Genomic DNA, 22,747 nt, shown 5'->3' with positions numbered 1-22,747 from the left:
CAATTTCTTATCATTTACATGATTTTTAAAACTTCTTTCAGCCAAAGTAGACAATTTCACACACCATACTCCATCATACTCTTTGTCTACTCATTTAATCTTTCTGTATTCCTTTGTGACTTCCTTATGACCTTTCACAACTTATTTTTGCTACTTTCTTTGTGACATCAACAAATTCAGCAACCAGATTGTGTCTTGTTCTGGATACCACACTTTAGCAAGGATGTGAACTTGTTGGAGAGAGTACAGAAGATTAATAAAATTGCTCCAGAAACGAGAAACTTCAAATATGAGAAGACATTAGAGGAGGTGAGAAAGTTTTTTCTTGGAAAGGACAAGACTAAGAGAGAATATGATGGATACTTTCAAAATTATGAGGGATATGGACAGAGTAGATAGGGAGAAACTTTTCCAAATTGTGAGACAATCAAGAGTAAGAGGTCACAGATTTAGTGTTATGCAAAATAATCAAATGCAAGATGAGAAAAAAAACCTTCCTCGCACAGCAAATCATAGAATCTGTGCAGTGTGAAAACAGGCCACTCAGCCCACCGAGCCCACACAAACCGTCCAAAGAGTATTCTATCCTGACCCACCGCCCCTACCCCATAACCCTGCATTTCCCACACCTAACCAATTTGTTGGCTCTTCTTTTTAAAATATTAAGAGAAATTGTTACATGCTGTTTTTACTTTTCTAGTTCGCTTACTCGTGCTCTTTTTTTAAACTCCTTTTAGGCATTAGTTCCTGTCTTTTACATTCTGCCAATTTTCTGACCTGCCACTCATTTTTGTGCAACTGTATGCTTTGCTTTAAGTTTTTTTTTACAATCTTTAATTTTTTTAATGGACCATGAATGATGGGTCTTCTCTTTAGAATTTTTTTTATTGGAATATACCTATTCCATATAATCTGAAATATCCTCTTAAATGTCTGCATTTCTGGGACCTATTCTTTTAAGCTAATTTGCCAGTTCATTTCAGCTAACTCTGACTTCATACCCTTTTAACTGGTCTTATTTACGTTTGACATATGAATTTGGACTTAATCCCCCAACTGAGTGTAAAATTCTGAGGAAGGGCCACCGGACCTGAAATGTTAACTTTTTTTTCTCCACAAATGATTGATTCGATTCTGCTGACAGACCTGCTGAGCTTTTCCAGCAACTTTGTTTTTGTTCCTGATTTATAGCATCCGCAGTTCTTCGGTTCTTATTGACTGTAAAATTCAGTTATATTATGACCACAACTATCTTGGAGCCTTTCATTATGAGATCACTGATTAATCCCATCTCATTGCACAATACCAGGTTTAGTACAGCCTGTGATCTTGTTGATTGCAGAATGTGCAGATGTGAGAAATTCCAAAGACATACTATGAACTCTACTTCTAGCTATTTTTCCCATCGTGCTGGAAAAGGTCATTGTCCAACATCTGTATGGTATGGATATTACTTATCACTTCTTAGCCCAAGCCTGTATGTTGTCCAGATCTTCCTGCACATTGCCATGAGCTGTTTCAGTGGCTATATCAGTTGTAGATAATACCGACCACTGTTCATTCTTCAGTGAACATTCTCCCCTCTAACCTTATCCTGGAGGAGAGTCATTGAGGAAACAGCTGAAGATGGTAGGTCCTAGGACACAATACTGAAGAACTCCTGCAGAGATATCTTAAGGGTGAACTAACTGTTGTCCAAAAGCCACGTTGAGGAAGGACTAAAACTATCTAACTAGGAGTGGGCGATCCTAACACTTGGTACCTAAAATGAAAAAGTATCAAGTTTTCCAAAACTGCCACCCCTCAAAGGAGCTCAAAATAAAATCAAAATGGTGATTTTGTAAACTCTGTGTCTGGGAGGATGTTTCCTGTAGTACATTGGAGAATGTACAGATAGGTAAAGAAATAGGTAGAAGTTTAGGCACAGCATTAAGTTCAAAGATGTTTTGTAAATATAATTGATTGTTCCAAGTAAGTAATTCCTTAATTACATAATTACGCATGAATTGCTTTGCCTTTTGACTATGTTGAAGGACAAACTATGTAGCCTTTCTACACCAGTAATTACTATATTCCTTTGTTTTGTAGGTCTCAAAGATATTTTGTCAAATTAGGGAGTGAACATCAGCATGTAAAGTAAATGGGTGAGGTGTCAGTAGTATAGTTAGCCAGCATGTTTTAATCCTCTAACTTTTCTTCAATAATTACTAGATGAGTCAGAAACATCAAGTCTCTGATTCTAACTCCGAGTTGGGCACCATTTTAGAAGATTCCAGACACACGGTAAATAGTCTGGTGAAAGTTTAAACTTCCGGAGCAATTACTGCATAGTCAATGGTTGGAAGCAAGAAGAAACCCCTCAATCATCAACTGAATAAAACCCTTTTTGTTTCATTGCAATATATTTTTTGGCATGTCAGTGTTTAATAAGTGAATCACAGCAGAGAATAATGCAAATTATCATGAGGACAAAATTATTAATGCTTGATCTTTTTCAAAAAAACAGGCATTTTGAAAATGTTACGTCACTGAATATTTAAAAATACAATATCTCAAAATTGCTGCCCTACAAAGAATATTTAAATGTGGTGAAGTTTAAGCCAGATTCCGAAACAATGAGCTCCCGAGGCATATTCTCTATTTTCTAAATGACATAAACTGAAGCACTTGCTAGAATTTGGTTAAAATAGTTGTGGACATTACTGCTTTAAATCTGTTTTGCCAACATATGCTGTGACAAGAATCACAGAGGCATGACGATCTAACATTCCCAAAAGAAACAGGTTAATTATTACTTCATGATCATAATCTCATATGTAGTAAATTAATCCAGTAACATTTTGTAATCATTTCAGTAACTGGATTTTAGGTCTTTTTTTACAGAAATATATATAATGCAAAACTTCAACTGAAGATTTCTTTATAACTTTTATGAAGAGTTTCCTGAATGCATAAGACAATATATTTTACTGTTGGATTATGATTTGCAGGCTGCATTAATAAGTCCTTCTTTCCCCAGAACCCCTTCTCATAAGATCTATTTCTAAAATAAAATCTAAGAATGTGTGAAATTTTACCAAGGCTTGCTATTTCTGACTGGCAGCAATAGAATGTTATTTGTTGCAGATGAGTGAAATGATACAGGGAAGGAAGAAGTAGCAAAATTAGTCAATGATTAACAAAGTGTTGGCAGAAATGCAGTTGAACTTTTCTGATTTTGGTATTTGTTAGTTTTCTACAAAGAATTCAGTTTGTACCAGAAAGTGTTGATACATTGGGTGGAATTTAATTGACGCTGCCATGCCAGGAGGGCTGCAAGACTCAGACGGGAATACTTTCATCAAAAAAAAGAAATCCTGAGTTTGGGAAAAATTATCCCCATTAAGTTGTGGATGGAAAGGGGCAGACACTGGAATCCCATCTGTTGGCTGTAGGATACCAATTCAGCTCGTTGATGAGAAATGTTACAACATTTATAGACTACCAGAATTCACTGTCAGCTCAAAGTTAATGGAGCTTGATCAGCTTTTCTGCACCTGTCAGAGGCCACTGTTTCCCTGCAGCATTTTCACAGGTGCCCAATGCTCAAACAATGGCTTTCTTCGAAAAGGGGAGGAGTACTGAAGCCTCCCCCCGCCCCCCCCCCCCCCCATCCCAGTTCCCACTGCATCCCACCTCCCAACAATTCCTTCCCCATGATCCTCATTCCACTCCACTCAACTGTGTCCTGGGATCCAGTAGCACTACTCCTTTGGGTGGTGAAGGCTAAGTGTAGGGGAGATTGGTTGAAGATGAATGAAGTGTTTGATGAAGTGCCTTGGCAATCACTTGTCAATAAATGATAGTGCTCTGTTAGAAAAGAACTGCTTTGAGCAGCAGCCATTCACCTGCCACAGCTGGAATTCTTCAGTTTCACTGGTTAAAGGCTTTGAAGCCACTAGTTTCACGTGGGAAGTGGCAGGTTATTGAAAAATCTTTGGGAAAGTTGGGAAACGGGTGCCTTACTTGAAACCTAAACTTTACGATTAAAATAATACAAATTTTTTTCTTAGTTCTTTCATGGACTGTGGGTGTCACTGGTAAGGCCAGCATTTGTTGCCCATCCCTAATTGCCCTTGAATTCAGTGATTTGCTAAGCCATTTCAGATGACTGCTGTGGTTTGGAGTTATATGTGAGCTGGACCAGGTCAGAATGGTATATTTACTTCACTAAACGATATTAGTGAACCCGGTAGATTTTTACAACAGCCGATGATAGTTGTCATTGCATTATTGAGACTCAACGCTTTGTATTCTAGATTTATTAATGAAACTAACACATTCTATATTGGAGCATGTATCCCAGTTCATTTTCCTGAACCTCTGGATTACTAGTCTAATGACATTGGGCTACATTTCTTAATTCTTTACACTCCAGCTGCACAGTGACTCCTAGCTCTTATTAATTCATGCCTTGAAAGATTTTGGATGATGTAAGGATTCTTACCCAATGTCAGGTTTAGGGATTTTAACTCCTGTGCACTTGCAAACCTGCTTGCCCCTTCCCTGGTCATCAAGCACCATCATCTTAGGGCATTTTCTGAAGAAGGGTCTAGGCCAGAAATGTCAGTTTTCCTGCTCCTCTGATGCTACTTGCCCTGCTGTGTTCATCCAGCTCTACACCTTGTTATCTCAGACTCTCCAGCATCTGCTGTTCCTACTATCTCTGAAACATCTTAGGGCATGTTGTGTGGGCAGTGACCACATGCAATCGTCATCCACCTCAGGACCTCCAGTTCCCACTCTGCAAAGCAGTTTGCCAATATATTTCTGTTTAACATATTTGGGACAATTTACAAGGTCAGTGCACGGCAGCTGCAGACTGCCAGCACTTGACTGGGTGCGTGGCTGGGCTTTAGTGATGGCACCAGCATCAGGAATCCCAGGAGGGCTGGGCAGTGACCAGTACTTTGTTTGTGGTGAGTGAGAGCGTACAACAAGTTGGATATCAAGGAACTCATATTCTATGACATCCATCTGGATGACCTTATTTACAATCACTGCACCAAGACATTTTGCAAATGTACTTTGGATACCAAAAATGGTGTGTAGGTGATGAGATAACTTTGCACAATAACATGAGAAAACTCACTGGGACTCGAGGAGAGAAGCCATCCATGAAGTCTGGCAAAAATGACCCCTATTTCTGGTAAACATTTAGATTTTGATTCTAACTAAATGCGAGTTGCATTAGATTGTTTGAAGGGATTCTCATTGTGAAATTTCCCGCTTTATCCTATCAAATTTGCCTCATTAACTATCTTGCCCACCCCGTGGTGCCCCTCAAGCTTGATTCTATCTCCATCTTGCTGTGCACTATTCCAAAAACAACTCACCACTCAACAGGTCTCCGCTAAAAGACCAGCATACCTTGTGCCTGCATCATCTTTCAAAGGCCGCTATGTATCTAGATAAACATTGGACATCTAGTGTTGCCCCTTGTTACCAATGTAATGGTGCAGCAGCCTCAAAGACAGGCAACTCACGGTACTTAGCCGGCATGGCTGACAATTCCTGACACATACAATGCCATTCTCTCACCCAGTCACTGTTGAACCACTGGATCACAGTGTTTACCTGTCCTTCGCTGCATCTCATCTAATCACCCTCTCTCTTCACTACTACTCTATTCCCAATGCCCACTGGACACCCACAATTTGTCATTGTCGAGAGGGAATGTCACATACAGGCAAACAGGCAGACAATTCCAAACAATTGCAGATGTCAAAAGCAAACAAAAACAAGAGGCTGCAGTTCAACCTGGCAATACTGACCAAATGCTGGCATTGTGACCAATGACTACTCTTTGGTCAAATACAGTTTGCTGCAAGATAACAAAGTGTCACGCTGGATGAACACAGCAGGCCAAGCAGCATCTCGGGAGCACAAAAGCTGAAGTTTCGGGCCTAAACCCTTCATCAGAGAAGGGTCATCGTCATCTGATGAAGGGTCTAGGCCCGAAACGTCAGCTTTTGTGCTCCTGAGATGCTGCTTGGCCTGCTATGTTCATCCAGCTCCACACTTTGTTATCTTGGATTCTCCAGCATCTGCAGTTCACATTATCACTGATACAGTTTGCTGCAGCTAGCTTTCATCGAATGGAATTAGGTATCAGTCACATCCCTTCTGGCTGTATCGAGTGATATAGTCAGACAGAATGTGCCTGAGTTCTGTCACGGACAAAAAGAGCTTCCTCCTTCCCAGTGTCGTCATCTTTCTCCTCGAAAAACTGCTCATGTTCCTCCAACTCATTGCCTTGTTGCCTACTCCAATTGTGCAGAGCATAGCACAGCAGGATGATGCAGCACACTCTGTCTGGCCAGCACTGGAGGGACCCACCAGACTGGTCCAAGCAGTGGAATCGTATCTTTAGCAGGCCTATTATTTGCTCTGCCTTGACCCCGTTGCAGCATGGGCAGCATCATACCTGCCCTCTGCATCAATTAGTATCTCACACAATGGTGTCATGAGCCATGGTCACAGAGGATGGCCCTTGTCCTAATAAGGCACCTGGACCCTCAAACACACCAGGTATGCAAAACTGCTCCAGAATGTAGGACATAGGGCAACTGCCAGGGTAGTGGGCACACACCTCCAGATTGTGGTAACACAGATCACCAGAATGGACTGGAACCCCTTCCTACTGGTGAATTCCACACTTTGTAATATGGCCCCTTCAGTGCCATGTGTTTACAGTTGATGGCACCTGGCACCTGAGGGTGCCAGCCATGTATCTGAATCCAACTTCCTGGGCTGTAGCACTGACCTTGTCATCAGCAACTGATGTGGCCTTGCATAGATGGTATCGGTCACTGTCCTTATCTATTTGTGTCTGCATGACTGAAAGATTCCATACAGATCACCCGTCATTCCTTAGAAGGAGCCAGTCACTTTAAAGTTCAAAGTGACTGTCACCTTCATAGCCACGAGGAGTGGTTGGCCTCTCATGCCAGCATCTGGCATAACTCCATCATGGTGTCCCAGCATAAATGGAACGACATGTGCCTTTCTCATGCCCAGGAAATGATGTTTGGTCCAAAAACCTCTGGGCTTGCTGGGAGCCCAACATTCTTGAGAGGGCCTGTAGCTACGAGCTCTCCTTGAGGTGGTGGTCATGACAAAGCATGGAAGGTTCAATCATGCAACTAAGCACTCATCAAAACTTGAGTGCTTAGAGAGCAACTGAGCTTATCAAGATGTAGCATGGTCCAAACCAGGAGCATTTATGTAAAATGTCCTTACTGCGGTCTTTCAATGCCATTTGCCAATGAGCCCTGCAAAGCAAGTCTGTGTTTCTTGACTGGCCATGATGTCATGTGTTGACACATTTGAAAGCGAAACTCCTTGGATGAGTGGTCCTTCTCGCTGCTGCCCAAGGATCATGCCCTACGATGCTGTTTGGTGATGAGCAGCATTGAGGCTGGTCACAGCCAGCAGTGAGCTGAAGTTGCCAGGTACCCATGCTGACTTCCAATACACACATTCTCGAGGTCTGGTTTGTTCAGCCCATTGGATAAGATAGGAAGCTGAATATTAAGGTGGCAAGCTATGGCTTTAACAAGCTGTAATCCTCCTTAATTGGCAACCCATTACTGCCTTGCAAGAAACTTGCCACAGCGCCCATTAAAAGATGCAGTGAAATGTTCCAACATTAAGATAGGCTTTACTAGACTTCCCATCTGATTCTGCCACATATCTCACCACAGCCCATGTTGCTTAGACCTTAATAAGATTCTGCCCATAGTGTTTCACCAGCAGTTTTCTTGGCAGACATTGCAGAATTCCTGCAATGTAAATGTCTTTTGATATATGCAGGTCTGGAATTAGGATGTAGTTGGCTTTATATATCATTTTCTAAATCCATCTGTTAACTAGAAGCCTTGCTAACCAGAAGTACACAATAATGATGGTCATCAATTGAAATGTCAACTCTGTTCTCGCTCCATTGATGCTGCCGGACTAATGAATAATTCACTTTTTATCTTGGAAGTTTAGCCACATACTGTGCTAACAATCAAAGCTCAAAAATCACCTGACCAAATTTTTGGTGTACAGTCATAGCAAGCAAAGCTCTTGCTGTCAGTTCAGCTGGAAAGATACCACTTATATCCTCAATCTGAATTACTTCCATTTGCTTTTCATCAGGATGGTGTACTCGCACCAGACGATGTGGACCTCGTAATGTCGGCAGGTTTGGGAATGCGTTATGCATTTATGGGTCCTTTTGAAACTATTCACCTCAATGCAGAAGGTGGGTGCTGGTGTGGTCTAGTATGTTGTATCAGAATGATACCATGTCACCGAAGTACTATTGTATTAGGATAATTCTTATTGGCTGGAAAAAGGCTCAAGCTGATTAAGCAGAACATGGGTCAAATTATAACTTTTGCGCCTTTGCCTTTCCTGAGTCAGAGCAATGATTATGTCTATTACAAAGCCTGAATGACTGAAAAGATGAGCTAATGCTTACCCAGAAACTGAAATCCAAATTCAGTGACAAAGAATTGAAGGAATAAAACTGTAGAAAACATTAATTAATGTGTTGAAGAATATCTCATGATTATATTTATTCAAATTTAGCCCATGAGCACATAGAAAGAAAGGATGGATAAATAAAACTTTTGAAATAAAAAAAAGTTGAAAAAAGAGGAACATATTAATTAGGTTTCAACTGCACAGAAGTCTGCTAACCCTTTCCCCCAACCTTGCCATCCCCAAAAGAAATTTAAACTTTGAAAATAAAAATGTTTATTTTAAGTAAGGCTAAATGAATTTTAATGTTACCAGATTTGTCTTACAAACAATTGGTTCCCCAGCAATTGAATTCCTTTCTTCATGATTTTATTCTAGTAGCTGATGTGCGCCAAACATTCCAGGAGATCCAGTTTCCATTCTGGAATGCTCTTGGATTGTCCCTTAGAACTGCATTCTTTCACTTGGTCTGGCCTCCATGTGACTACAGCCCAACAGCAATCTGGTTGGTTCTTAACTGCTCTCTGGGCATTAAATGTTGCTTAGCCAGTAATGCCCAATCCTGTGAATGTATAAAAGAATAAAGGACATATGAGGTGGCAGATAGAAGCAGCCAATGTGTTAACATTTTCCAAAAAAACCCCTAATATAAGATTTTAGTTACTTTATTCTTTCATGGGATATAGCATTATAGACAAGGCCAGCATTTGGTGGTGAACTTGCCCTCATTGACCTTGAACAGAGTAATCTGCTGTTCCATTGCAGACAGTATTTAAGTGTTTGGATTGAAGACATGTAGGTCAGCCGAGGTAAGGATGGAAGATTTCGTTCTGTGGAGGAGATTAGGAAAACAGATGTGTTTTTGTGACAATTCTGATAGTTCAATTGCAATTACTGAGATGAGGGATAAAATTTTCCCCTTCTGAAAAGCAGTGGGAATGTGATGGGAGGGGAAGATAATCAGGCAGGTTGACATTGGGGAAATATTGGCTTAGTTGCTGCCATTAAAAGAATTATGTTCTGGCTGGGATGTCCTAAACCTTAAATTCTTACTCTGATGCCAGTTCAGGCACTTGATCCTCAATGAACAAGCACCTAACAACTAAATCCTAGCCTATCTTTCAAATCTGTATTTAAATTTACTATTTGTCACAGGGGTATTTGAACCTATTTCCGCAAATCACTAACTTGGGCCTCACATTTACTTGACCAGTGAAATTACTATTGTGTCAACATCTCCCCATGTTGCTTTTTCAATCAAAGTTACCAATTGATTCACTTAAAGACCCTATACGAATTGTGCTTATCTCATATACCCTTTGTTCTCTTTATAGAAAAAGTGTGCGGCATGTATGCTTATTCATGTTGCTAACTTGGTGACTTAGAGATCTGCAAAGTACCACACTTCTTTGTCAGGATACTGTTAAACTGCTGTCTCCAAAATTCAAATAGCTCCATATCCATATTGATCATTACAGTAAAAATGTTCATTAAATGCCCTCTCCTAAATCTCCCTTGGAGGAAATACAGTACAGATTCACCAGGATTCTGCTGAAGCTTAAAACTTTCAATAATGAGCCAGGAGATATATTTTCTTTAGATTTAATGGTAATCAATTGAAGTGTTTAAAAGGATAATAAGTTCTATATAGTAAAGTAGAACAAAGAACAATACAGCACAGGAACAGGCCCTTTGGCCTTCCAAGCCTGCGCTGACACATTTTACCCTTTCACACTAAAACTGTCTTCACCTACAGGATCTGTATCCCTCTATTCCCTTCTTATTCATGTGTTTATCCAGGAGCTTCTTGAATGCTGCTATTGTGTCTGACACCTCCAGACATTCACTACCCTTTGTGTGAAAACTTGCCTCGTACTTTTCTTTTATACTTCTCTCCCTTGCACCTTGAGCCTATGTCCCTGAGTAATTGACTCTTCCACCCTGAGAAAAAGCCTTATACTTTCCTCTCTATTCATGCCATTCATAATCTTATAAACTTCTATTAGGTTGCCCCTCAGCCTCCTGTGTTCCAGTGAAAACAAACTCAGTCTATCCAACCTTTCTTCATAGCTAAAATCTCCAATATCAGGCTACATTCTGGTAAATCTTTTCTGTACCCTCTCCAAAGCATCCACATCCTTCTGGGTGTGTGGTAACCAGAACTGTACACAATATCCAAGTGTGGCCCAACTGAAGTTCTATAGAACTTCAGCATAAGTTGTCTATCCTTATACTCAATGCCCCTTCCAATGAAGGCACGTATGCCACGGGCCTTTTTTAGAACCTTATCTACCTGCATTGCCACCTTCAGTAATCTGTGGCCCTGAACACCAGATCCCTCTGCATATCAATCCTCCAAACAGTTCTGACATTCACCATATATTTTCCACCTGGGCTTGACCTTCCAAAATGCATCACTTCACATTTGTCCAGATTAAACTTCATCTGCCATTTTTCTGCCCATGCCTCCAACTGATCTAAATCCTGTTGTATCTTCTGACAATCCTCGTCATTATCCACAACTCCATCAATCTTTATTTGTCCAAAAACTTACTAATTAGACCAGCTATAAGCCATTTATGCAGTTCACATGCAGTAGAGGTCCCAGCCTTGATCCCTGTGAAACATCACAAGTCACAGCTCTCCATTTCTAAAAGCATTCTTCCACCACTACCCTCTGTTTCCTCTGACTAAGCCAGCCCTGCATCTACCTTGCCAGCTAACCCCTGATACCATTTGACTTCAGTTTTGTACCAGTCTGCTGTGAGGGACCTTGTCAAAGGCTTCACTGAAGTCCCTGTAGTCAATATCAACTGCTTTTCCCTCATTAATATTTTCATCACCTCTTCAAAAAACTCTATCAAGTTAGACAGGCATGAACTCCCCTGCACAAAACCATGCTATCTATCGCTAATAAGTCCATTTGCTTCGAAATGCGTGTAGATTTCGTCCCTGAGAATCTTTTTCCAATAATTTCCCTACCACTGAAGTGAGCCTCTCAGGCCTGTAATTTCCAGAATTATCCCTGCTACCCTTCTTAAACAGTGGAACAACATTGGCTATTCTCCAGCCCTCTGGGACCTCACCTGTGGCCAAAGAGGATACAAAGATATCTGTCAATGGTCCAGCAATTCGTTCTCTTGCCTGCCTCAATATTCTGAGATAGATCCCGTCAGGGCCTGGGACTTATCTAACAATACTTTTTAAGATGCATAACACCTCTCCCTTTTAATGCAACTTGGCTTAAAAACACAACACTCAATTCCCTGAGATCATCCTTCAACAATTCCTTTTCTTCGGTGAATACCAATACAAAGTATTCAATTAGAACCTCACCTACCTCTTCTGGCTCCACATATAGATTCCTTCCTTTGTCTGTGAGTGAGCCAAATCTTTCCCTGGCTACCCTCTTGCATTTTATTTATGTATAAGAAGCTTTGGGATTCTCCATAATCCTGTTTGCTAACAACTTTTCATGAACCCTTTTAGCCCTTCCAATTCTAGCTCTTTCCTACTTTCTTTATATACTTCAAGGGCTTCCTCAGTTCCTATCCTCCTATACCTTACATATGCTTCCTTTTTTTTCTGAACAGGGTCATAACATCCCTGGTCATCCATGGTTCATGCAACACACCATACCTATCTTTCATTCTTGCAGGAATGTGCCGCTTTTGAACTCTTATCAACTGTCGTTTGAAAGATTCCCACACATCCGATGTAGATTTACCCTCAAATAGCCACCTCAGATCAAAATTCTCCTGTTCCTGCCTAATATTTTTGTAGTTGACCTGCCCCCAATTTAACATCTTCACCCAAGGACTGCTGTTGTCCCTATCTATGAGTACCTTAAAACTCATGTTATTATGGTCACTACTCCTGCAATGCTCCACCACTGAAACCTCAGTCACCTGGTTAGGCTCATTTCCCAAAGCCAGGTCCAGGATAACCTCTTCCCTGGTTGGACTGTTTACATATTGCCCTCCTGAATGGTCCTTACAAATTCTGTCCCACAAAACCCCCAGCGCGTTGTGAGTCCCAGTCAATATAGGGAAATTAAAACCATCAGCCACAACAACCCTGCTATTTTCCACAACTTTCCAAAATCTGTCTAAATATTCTCTCTTCTATCTCCCACTCGTGGTCGGGATACCTGTGGTATACCCCCAGAATTGTGATTTCACCTTTCCTATTCCTGACTCCTACCCACAATGGCTTGCTGCATGAGTCCTCTGACATATCCTCCCTTAGTACAGCTCCTTTACCAGTAATGCAACTAGCCCCACTCCTTTTACCACCCCCCCCTTTCTATCACATCTGAAATATCTAAAACCTGGGATATTCAGCTGCCAGTCCTGACCCTAATTTAGTCAACTATCTCTAATTGCAATAATGTCAATTCCAAGTACTAACCAAAGCTCGAAGTTCATCTGCCTTGCCCATCATACTTCTCATATTAAAACACATGCATTTCAGACCACTCCCCTGTTCTTTTCAGCAGTGTTTCCCTGCCTGTTCTTGTTCTTCATAATGTTTGCTTTAGTTTCTATCTCTGCCTCAATTTCTGCATCAGCTACCCTAATCCTCTGGTTCCCATCTCCCTGCCACACCACTGTAAATCCTCCCCAACCACTGTACCAAGTATCCTCCAAGGACATTAGAACTGGTCCTACCCAGGTGTAACGTGTTCAGTTTGTACAGGTCACACCTCCTCCAGAACCAGTCCCAATGCCCCACGAATGTGAAACCCTTGCCCTCACACCATCCTTTTAGCCAAGTGTTCATCCTATATATCCTGCTGTTTCTACTCTGACTAGCTTGTGGCACTGCTAGTAATCCTGAGACAACAACCTTTGATGTCCTACATTTCAACTTTCTTCCTAATTCTTTATATTCTGCTTTTAGGTCCTCATCCCTTTTTTTAATCTATGTCGTTATTACCAATGTTTAATACGACCACTGGCTATTTGCCCTTCCCCTCCAGAATGTCCTGCAATTGCTCTAAGGCATACAGGACTCGAGCATCAGGGAGGCAACACACCATCCAGGACTCTCATTTATGGCCCCTCTTCTTGAATCCCCTGTAACAATAGCATTTGTATGCCCATCTGTCCCTCCTCTGCAGTACAGCCAACCAAGGTGTCATGAATTTATCTGCTCCTGTTATCCCCTGAGAAGCATTCTCATTAACAGTATCCAAAACGGTCTATCTGTTTTGCAAGTGAATAGCCACAGGAGATTTTTGCATTGCCTGCTTAGCCCTCCTGCTCTGCCTGATGGTCACCCATTCCCTTCCTGCTCGTGGATTCTGAGCCTGCAGTGTGACCACTGCTTTACACATGCTACCCATGACACTCTCTACCTTGCAAATGCTCCACAGTGTCCCCAGCCGCCACCCAACTCCAAACTTGGGCTTCCAGAAACTGTAACACATTGCAGATACTTAGTGCATGAATGCAGGTCCCAAGCACCGGAAATGTGCCCAGTCTCCCATGTTGAGCAGGAGGAGGAGACTACGATTTGGAGCTCTCCTGCCATGTCTTACCGCTTGAAGTTAATTAATCCTTGCAATGTTAAACCATTTCACTCACCAACAACAGTTTTCAGGAACAGTTTAGGCATGCACTTCTTTATGCACTGGAACTCTTGCTGCTGACCTTGCTCTCACGATGTTCTGTCTCCGCTGAACCTTGCCTGTCTCGTTCATTTCAGTTCAGAGAAGCTATTCCCTCTTGGAATCCAGAACAAAGGGACTGTATCTTAAGTGTCAGGTCATTTGGAAGTGAAGTAAAATTGCACAGAAGGATAGTGGAAGTGTGTGGAGTTCTGTTCCTCAAAGGTTATAGTACAATGTCAACTGACATTTTAAAGACTGAGATCAGCATTGATAAAGGAATCAAATTATCTGAATCATTGGCAGCCAATTCTGGTTACAGTTGAGTTCAATCACGATTGAATTGAAGCTTAAGGAACTGAATAGTTAACTCCTTTTCCTATTCTTCCTGTATAGAATCAGAAACATGTCTATCTTGTAAACTCATTTTATCTATTGATTTGATAGGTCTCAAGAGTTATTGTGAACGCTATGCTGTGGGTATGAAAAGAGTCTTATCGTCTTTTGGACCTGTTCCCGAGTTTTCTGGTGAAGTCTTGGAGAAAATTAACGAGGTAGGTGAGAAGTCCATTGTTTGGATCTAGTACTTAGACAGCGATATTGCCAAGCTTCTCCAGCAGCTGTGGTAGCCAAAAATCAGACCTTGTGTGTTCGATGTGCTCTGCTGAGAGCTTTTTGAGGCCTGAATATCAGCCTGTGCAGGCCTTAAAATCACATTCCTATTTGGTTCTGTTGAATTTTTTGATTTTGTGACTTCATTTAGGTTGAACTTAGAGCAAAATCACTGTTCATGAAACCTGAGAGTATTGGGCTTTTACGATTGTGGTCTGTTTGAGTATATCTCCTGAACAGGAGAAGGTACATTTTCAACAATATTTTCCATTTTCACTGCACTTTCAGTAGTTTGACAGAAACTGCTTTACCTCTCAGGGCTCAGATTAACACCCAATCCTATCTGAGTGCCATGTATGAGTGTAAATTCACCCATGCGTGGGCATGATATATTCAATTACATAGCCTGTGCTGCTCTCAATGAAAGACAACTCCAAAGACACATGAGCCTCTGAGGAAAGAAATTCTTCCTCACATTTGTCTTAAAGGGAGATCCATTATTTTGAAATCCTGCCTCCAATCTGGATTCCTCCATAGCACAAATATCCTCTCAGCAACTATCCTGCCAAACCCTCTCAGAATCTGTGCTCCTGAGATGCTGCTTGGCCTGCTGTGTTCATCCAGCCTCACATTTTATTATCTTGGAATTCTCCAGCATCTGCAGTTCCCATTATCTCTCAGAATCTTATATGTTTCAACAAGATGCCCTGCCATACTTCTGAACTCCAATGATCAGTGGCCCAACCTGATCAACTTTTCCTCATAAGACAACCTCTTCATACCAGGAAATTAACCTGATAAATCATCTTTGACAGCTTCTAGAAGACCAAAATTGTAAACAATACTCTAGGTATGATCTCTTCAATTTCTTGTATAGCTGTAATATGAATTCTGTGCTTTAAATTCAATCTCCCTTGCAATAAATGCAGTCATTTAATTTGTCTTTTTAATTACTTGCTGTACCTGTACACTGACTGTTTGTGATTTATGTACATGGACACCCAAATTCTTCATTCTCTTTCCATTTAAATAATACTCTGATTTTTTTATTCTTCCTGCCAAAGTGGCACATTCTTATTGTCCCATATTATATTCTATCAGGCAACAGTTTGGTCCACTTGAATCTGTGCATCTCTTCACAACATATATTCCTACCTGCAGTTGCGTCATCAGCAAATTTGGCAATAATACAGTTGGTCCCTTAATCTTAATCATTACCCATAATTGTAAATCTCTGGGACACCAGCACAGATCCACTTTTATAATTTGTAAACCGGAAAATGATTCATTTATATCACATCTGTATTTCTTATTCGTTAGCCAGTCCTCTGTCCATACTAATAAATCCCCTCAACATCATAACTTTTTATCTTGTGCAGTAACTATAAATGTGGCACTTTACTGAAAACCTTTCCGGAAATCCAGATGCATTATATCTACGTTATATCTAGATACACTATATCCCTTGAAATGTATTTTAATGATTGTTTCACCCTCAAAGAACTCAACTAAATTTGTAAAAAATAATTTCACTTTCACAATTTCCCAACCTGGTTCTATCACGTTATTTCTAAATTTCCTGCTACTAACTCCTTAATAATATACTCTGACATTTTCACAACGATAAATGTTAGGCTGAGGATATGATTACCTGCTTTCTGTCAACCCTTTTTGAACGATGATTGTTTGTAGTTTTTCAATGCTTTTCAGAATATAAAGAATTTTGTAAAATTAGGGCCACACCATTCACTATCTCTATATGCAAATATTTCCTTTAGCATCCTAGGATGCAGACCATCAGGTCCTGGGGACCTGTTAGTTTTTTCACCCATTAGATTTAATGGTATTTTCTCACTAGGGACTATGATTGCTTAAGTTCCTCCCTTTTTTGTCACTTGATTTTCTGCTATTCTTGTTTTTTTTATTTTTCTACTGTGAAGGCATACAAAATACATATTCAAAAACTCTGCCATTTACTTTATTCCTGTTCTTAATTGCTGGTCTCATTAACTAAGATACCAATGCTCATGAGAGCTTTCCTTTTCTATGTTACAGCAAGTTTTTTCCTCATTCTAACTTCTTTTGTGAGATCATTCTTTGCTGGTTTATAAACAGTGTTAAAAAGACAAGCTTTAAAGGCTTTGTGCTTTAATGGTGGAACATTTGCAATAAAGTGAATGAACTAATTGCGCGGATAGATGTAAATGGGTGCGATACCATTGGGATATTGGAGACATGGCTGCAGGCTGACCAGGGATGGGAACTGAATGTCCCAGATAGTCAGTATTTAAGAAGGACAGGTAAAAAGGAATCGTATTGTTGGTTAAAGAAAGTAACACAACAGTGAGAAAGGATATTAGCTGTGACAATATGGAGTCTGTATGGGCTGAGTTGAAAAATACAAAAGGGCAAAAAACATTAGTGGGTGTCATATATAACCCCCAAACTGCAGTGGTGATATTGGAAATGGCATTAAACAGGTAAGTAGAGATGCACATGATAAGGAAATTATCAGTGATGATTTTAATCTGCACATAGATTAGGCAAATCAAATTAGCCACAATGCCATAGAAGAGGAATTTCTGGAGTATATGTGGGATAGTTTTCTTGACCAATATGTGGTGAAACCAGCTAGAGAGCAGGCCATCTCAGACTGGGTACTGTGTAATAAGAAGGGAATCATTGCCAGTCTAGCTGTGAGAGACCCCTTGAGGATGAGCAACAATAATATCATAGATTTTTTTTCAAGATGGAGAGTGAGGTAGCGTGCTGAGTCTTAATAAAGGAAACAATGAAGATATGAGGCATGGGTTGGCCTTGACAGTTTGGGGAGAGTTACTTAAAGGAATGACAGTGGATAGGCAATGGCAAACATTCACAGAACATATTCCTTGAATTGTTGTTGTACAGCAACAACTGTTTATTCATGTCTGGCACAAAAGCAAAATGGGTAAGAGGGCCAATCCATGGTTTACAAAAGAAATTAGAGGTAGTATCGGGCCAAGAAAAATAATACGTCTGAGGATTTGGAACAGATTAGAATTCAGCAAGGAAGGACAAGGGGATTGATTTAAGATGGGGAAAATAGAGTACAAAAGTAAGCTTTCAGGGAATGTAAAGACTGACACTAAGAGTTTCTATAAGTATGTGAAGAGGAAGTGATCAGTGAAGATAAATGTAGGTCTCCTATAAACAGAAGTGGGAGAATGTATAATAGCGGACAAAGAAATGGCTGAGCAACTGAATACATACTTTGGTTCTCTTCATAAATGAGGACACAAATCACATACCAGAAATGTTGTAGAATGCATGATTTAGAGACAGGGAAGAATTAAGGGAGATCAATATTAGTAGAGAAATGGTGCTGGGAAAATTGATGGAATTGAAGGTAGATAAATACCCAGGGTCTGATAATCTATATCCCACAGCACTTAAGGAAGTGGCTCTAGAAATCGTGGATGCATTGGTGGTCATCTTCTATAATTCAGTATACTCCAGAATGTTCCTGCAGATTGGAGAGTAGCTAATGTCATTCCATTATTCAAAAAGGGAGATAGAGAGAACACAGGGAATTATAGATCCGTAAGCCTCACATTGGTAGAGGGGAAATTGTTGAATCCATGATCAAGGACTTTTTTGCGTAGCATTTAGAAAGCAGTGGCAGGATCAGACAGAGTCAGCATGGATTTATGAAGGGGAAATCATGCTTGACAAATCTATTGAAATTCTATGAAGATGTACTTGGTAGAGTTGACAAAGGGGACCCAGTTGATGTGGTATATTTGGACCTTCAAAAAGCATTTGACAAAGTCCTGCATAAGGGATTATTGTGCAAGATTAAAGTGCATCCACTGGGGGAAGTATATTGAGATGGAGAGAAAACTGGTTTGCAGAGAGGAAAAGAAGAGTAGGAATTAATGGGTTCTTTTCAGATTGGCAGGCAGTAACTTGTGGGGTGCCACAGGGATTGGTGCCGGGACCCCAGCATTTTATAATATATATTCATGATTTGAAGGACGGAACAAAATGTAACATATCAAAGTTTGCAGATGATAACCAAGTTGCGTGGAGGATGAACTGTAATGAGGATGAATTGACCTGGACAGGTTGGATGAGTGGACATATCGATGGCAGATACAGTATATTTTGGGTAACTATGAGGTTATTCATTTTGGAAGCAAAAACAAGAAGATAAATTATACCTGAATAGCTGTAAATTGGGAGAGGGGCGTGTGCAGCGGGACCTGGATGTCCTTGTGCACCAGCAACTTGTGCTGAAGGTAACCATGCAGGTGCAGCAAACAGTAAAGGAGGCAAATGGTATGTTGGCCTTCATTGCGAGAGGTTTTGAGTACAGGAGCAGGAATGTGTTGTTGCAGTTATATCAGGCCTTGGTTAGGCCACACTGAGAATATTATGTGCAGTTTTGGTTTCTTTTTCTGAGGAAAGATGCTCTTGCTCTCCAGGAAGTGCAGCGAAGGTTTACGAGGCTGATTCTGGGTATGGCGGGACTGACGTATGAGGAGAGATTGATTAAGTTAGGATTTTATTTTGCTGGAGTTGAGCTGAATGATGAGGGCTATCTCATAGAGATTTATAACATTCTAACAGGACTGGTTAGGGAGGATGCAGGGAGGATGTTCCTAATGGTGGGTGTGTCCGGAACCAGTGGTCACAGTCTAAGGATTCAAGGTAGACCATTTAGAATGGAGATGAGGAGACATTTCTTCACCCAAAGAGTGGTTTGTCTGTGGAATTCATTACCACAGGAAATAGTTGATGTCAAAACATTGACTGTACGCAAGAGACAGCTAGGCTTAGCATTTGGGGGCGAATGGGATCAAAGGTAATAGGGAGAAAGCAGGATTAGGCTGTTAAGTTGGATGATCAGCCATAATCGTAATGAATGGTGGCGTAGGCTCGAAGGTTGCCTGCTGCACCTTTCTTCTATGTTTCTCTGTTTCTGTCAATGTTTTGGCTTACAATCAATTTTCACTGCATTGTCCTTCTTTTAATTTGATACTACTCTTTATCCTCCTTAGTTATCCAAATTTAAGATTCTATTTTCAAAATCACAATTCTGATTCTCAAACTAATTCTCTACCAAGTTAAGATCACTCATACCTTAGGGATCGTTTACTACAAAGTAAATAAATTAATCCTGTTTCATTACACATTACCAAGTCCAAATTTGCCTGCTCAAAATGCTCCAAGAAATTGTCCAGGCTACATTTTCCAATTTGTTTTGACCAATCTATCTGGAGATTCAAATCATTCACAGTTATTGCAGTACCTTTCTTATAAATTCCCAATATACCGTGATTTATGCTCTGTCCTACAATGTATCTTTCATTAGGGAGTCTATAAGCTACTCGTACCAGTGATTAATTAAGATTGCAGAACTCCAAGAAACAGTGAGATCTAGTTGTCTGAGTACACGAAGCACAAAAGTTTAGTATGCAGGTACAGCAGGTGATTAGGAAATTGAATGTTATCATTCATTGTGATGGTTATTGATAACAAAATTAGGGAGATTATGCTTCTATTATACAACATTAGTGATATCTTTCATCTCCTTATTTAAGGATGAATATAAATGTGTTGGAAGCAGTTCAGAGAAGATTTACTAGACTAATCAAAAAAAACCCCAAAAACCGTGGATGCTGGAAATCAGAAATGAAATCAGAAATTGCTGGGAAAACTCAACAGGTCTAGTAGCATCTGGAGAGAAAAAGCAGAGATAATGTTTCGGGTCCAGTGACCCTCCTTCAGAACAAACAGATGTTTGTTCAAGTGATTCCAAAGAAGGGTCACTGGACCCAAAATGTTAACTCTGCTTTCTCTGTATCAATGCTGCCAGACCTGTTGAGCTTTTCCAGAAATTTCTGATTTTGTCTACTCGATTACTATTATCTGGAAAGATTGGGTTGCCTTACGAGGAAAAGTTGAACAGGTTTGTAACTGCTGGAGATTAGAAGTATAAGAAACAATTTGATTGAAACAGATAAGATCCGGAGAGGTTTTGATAGGGTGAACATAGAAAGGAAATTGTATTTGTAGGAGAATCTAGAACCAGGAAGAGCTAGATAGAGTCTTGGATTGGCTAAGGTAATTTTCCTGAGACCAGAGGAAGCTGAGGGCATCTTAACTGAGGTATACAAAATAATAATGGGCTTGTTTAGAATGAACAGGTAAGAGAAACAGACAAGTCAGTTACCACCATGCACAGATTTGAGGTCATTGATGGAAGAATTGGAGGAAAACCTTTTCTCCCCAAAAGTGGTGGATAATGGAATTCACTGCACAGCGTGGTAATTAAAGAAGAAATATTCAACTAATGTAAAAGGAATCTGCAATCTACTGCTGAAGGACGGTAACCTGCAAGGCTATAGACCAGGAATTGGTAAGTCACCTTCAGCACAGACACCATGAGCTGTGTGGCCTCTTTCTATCTTGTAACATTTCAGTGGTTCTAACTAGAGGTCACTGTCGCAAGTTAGAGGTTATCCATTTAATAGAGGTGAGGAGAAATCATTTCTCACAGAGGGTCGTGTGTCTTTCAAATTCTCTTTCTCAGAAGAGATTGACATAGCACATACCCATAGAGCAAGATGTCTGCCCTTTTGATGGAGGACTGCAAATCAGCAAGGCAAGCTGCCTGGTTGTGTGACTGTCCTGATAGGTGAGGCGAGGTATGCATGCTGTGAGCTCCAGACGAGCAAGCACTAAGAGACCACGGGCAGCAATGAGATGCAGCCTGGTCCAGTCCGTGGGCTGGACGTCTGTCCAAAGTGCCCTTGCAACAGATGTTCGTTGCTACTTGCTGGTGCGCTGTGCGATACAAGTCTGAGTTTCCTAAGCGGCTTGCAATCAATGAGGTGCCATGGCGATCATGAGGCACGATAGGAAGCTGAATATTAATTAGGGTAGTTGCAGCATTAACAAGACATTTAACAAGCTATAATCTCTCTTAAATGGCAACTCACCTCACTGCTTGACAGATGTATGAAAGATCCAGCAAGTTACCCCTCTCAGATCTGTGTCTTTCCAGACTTTTCATCTGATTCTGAACCAAATGTCATCATGGGTCACGTCGCTTAAGACCCTGTAGGATTCTATTCCATGTGTTGATCGTATGAGCCAAGATAGATTTCATGACTGTTCTGACCTCATCCTTTATTAAGAGGGCAACTGCATATTTTTCATTTCTCCCTGTCACTCCCAAAATATCAATATTCAAGTCCCAACTGTGATCACTTTGCAACCATGGCTATCATATTATACACGTTTGTTTCTATGTATGCCATCAATTTATCCATTTTGATACAAATGCTGTATGCACCCAGCCTTTTGTTCTGAATTGTTACCATTTTTCCTACTCTGACCTTGCTTGATGGTGCACTCGAGCGTTTGGACACTCTGCCTCTTCTGTCATACTCTGATTATCATTACACATCTTTCTACTCTGCACTATTGCCTTGAACTTTGTCTTTAACTTTCCAATCTCTTTTCACATTTACTATCCACCCCATTATTTAAATTAAAGTCTTTTCTACAGTACTAGTTATACAATTCATCAGGAGATTGGTTTTTTGGTCAATTTGTGTGAAGGCTGTTTCCACAATGTGGCTTCCTTCTGCAGTTCTTGTATAAGCACATCATGAATCAAAATCCGTTTTCCCCAATATTGAACTCTGATCTTGTTCACCCTCTTGCAGTTTGCTTGGGCTGAGGTGGTAGTCTGGAGATTATTGCCTTTGAGGTGCTGCTTCTTAATTTAGCCCCTGGCTGTGCATGCTTCCTCAGTAAAACCTCTTTATTAGTCCTGCCTGTGTTGTTCATATGCATATAAAGCACAACAACTGTGTCCTTCTCCTTTCATTCCAAGTTCCTCTCTACCTTGGGAAATGTCCTTGGACCTTGAACCAGGCAGTCAGCACAACCTTTACTACTCACATTCTTGGCTGCAAAGAACAGGATCTATCTTCCTAACCATACTAATCCCTACAACTA

At 40.6% G+C, this 22,747-nt stretch overlaps 2 protein-coding genes across 4 annotated transcripts in view; one reads left to right on the top strand and one right to left on the bottom strand.

Annotated features, from left to right (window-relative positions):
* ift88 (intraflagellar transport 88 homolog) overlaps window positions 1–22,747 on the bottom strand; it is a 309,288-nt gene that overhangs the window by 221,585 nt on the left and 64,956 nt on the right. The gene's annotated exons all lie outside the window — the stretch shown is intronic.
* Window positions 1–22,747, top strand: part of cryl1 (crystallin, lambda 1) — a 113,654-nt gene that overhangs the window by 85,834 nt on the left and 5,073 nt on the right. For both annotated transcript variants that reach the window (XM_048532526.2, XM_048532525.2), the window contains 2 exons: window positions 8,185–8,290; window positions 14,570–14,676. In XM_048532526.2, the coding sequence (XP_048388483.1) occupies window positions 8,185–8,290; window positions 14,570–14,676 (213 nt within the window). The remainder of the gene's footprint in view (window positions 1–8,184; window positions 8,291–14,569; window positions 14,677–22,747) is intronic.

The sequence above is a fragment of the Stegostoma tigrinum genome, chromosome 6 (assembly GCF_030684315.1).
Source record: "Stegostoma tigrinum isolate sSteTig4 chromosome 6, sSteTig4.hap1, whole genome shotgun sequence".
Lineage (NCBI taxonomy): Eukaryota > Metazoa > Chordata > Chondrichthyes > Orectolobiformes > Stegostomatidae > Stegostoma > Stegostoma tigrinum.
The sequence above is the reverse complement of the archived record's forward strand: the minus strand, read 5'-3'. Positions and strand labels throughout refer to the sequence as shown.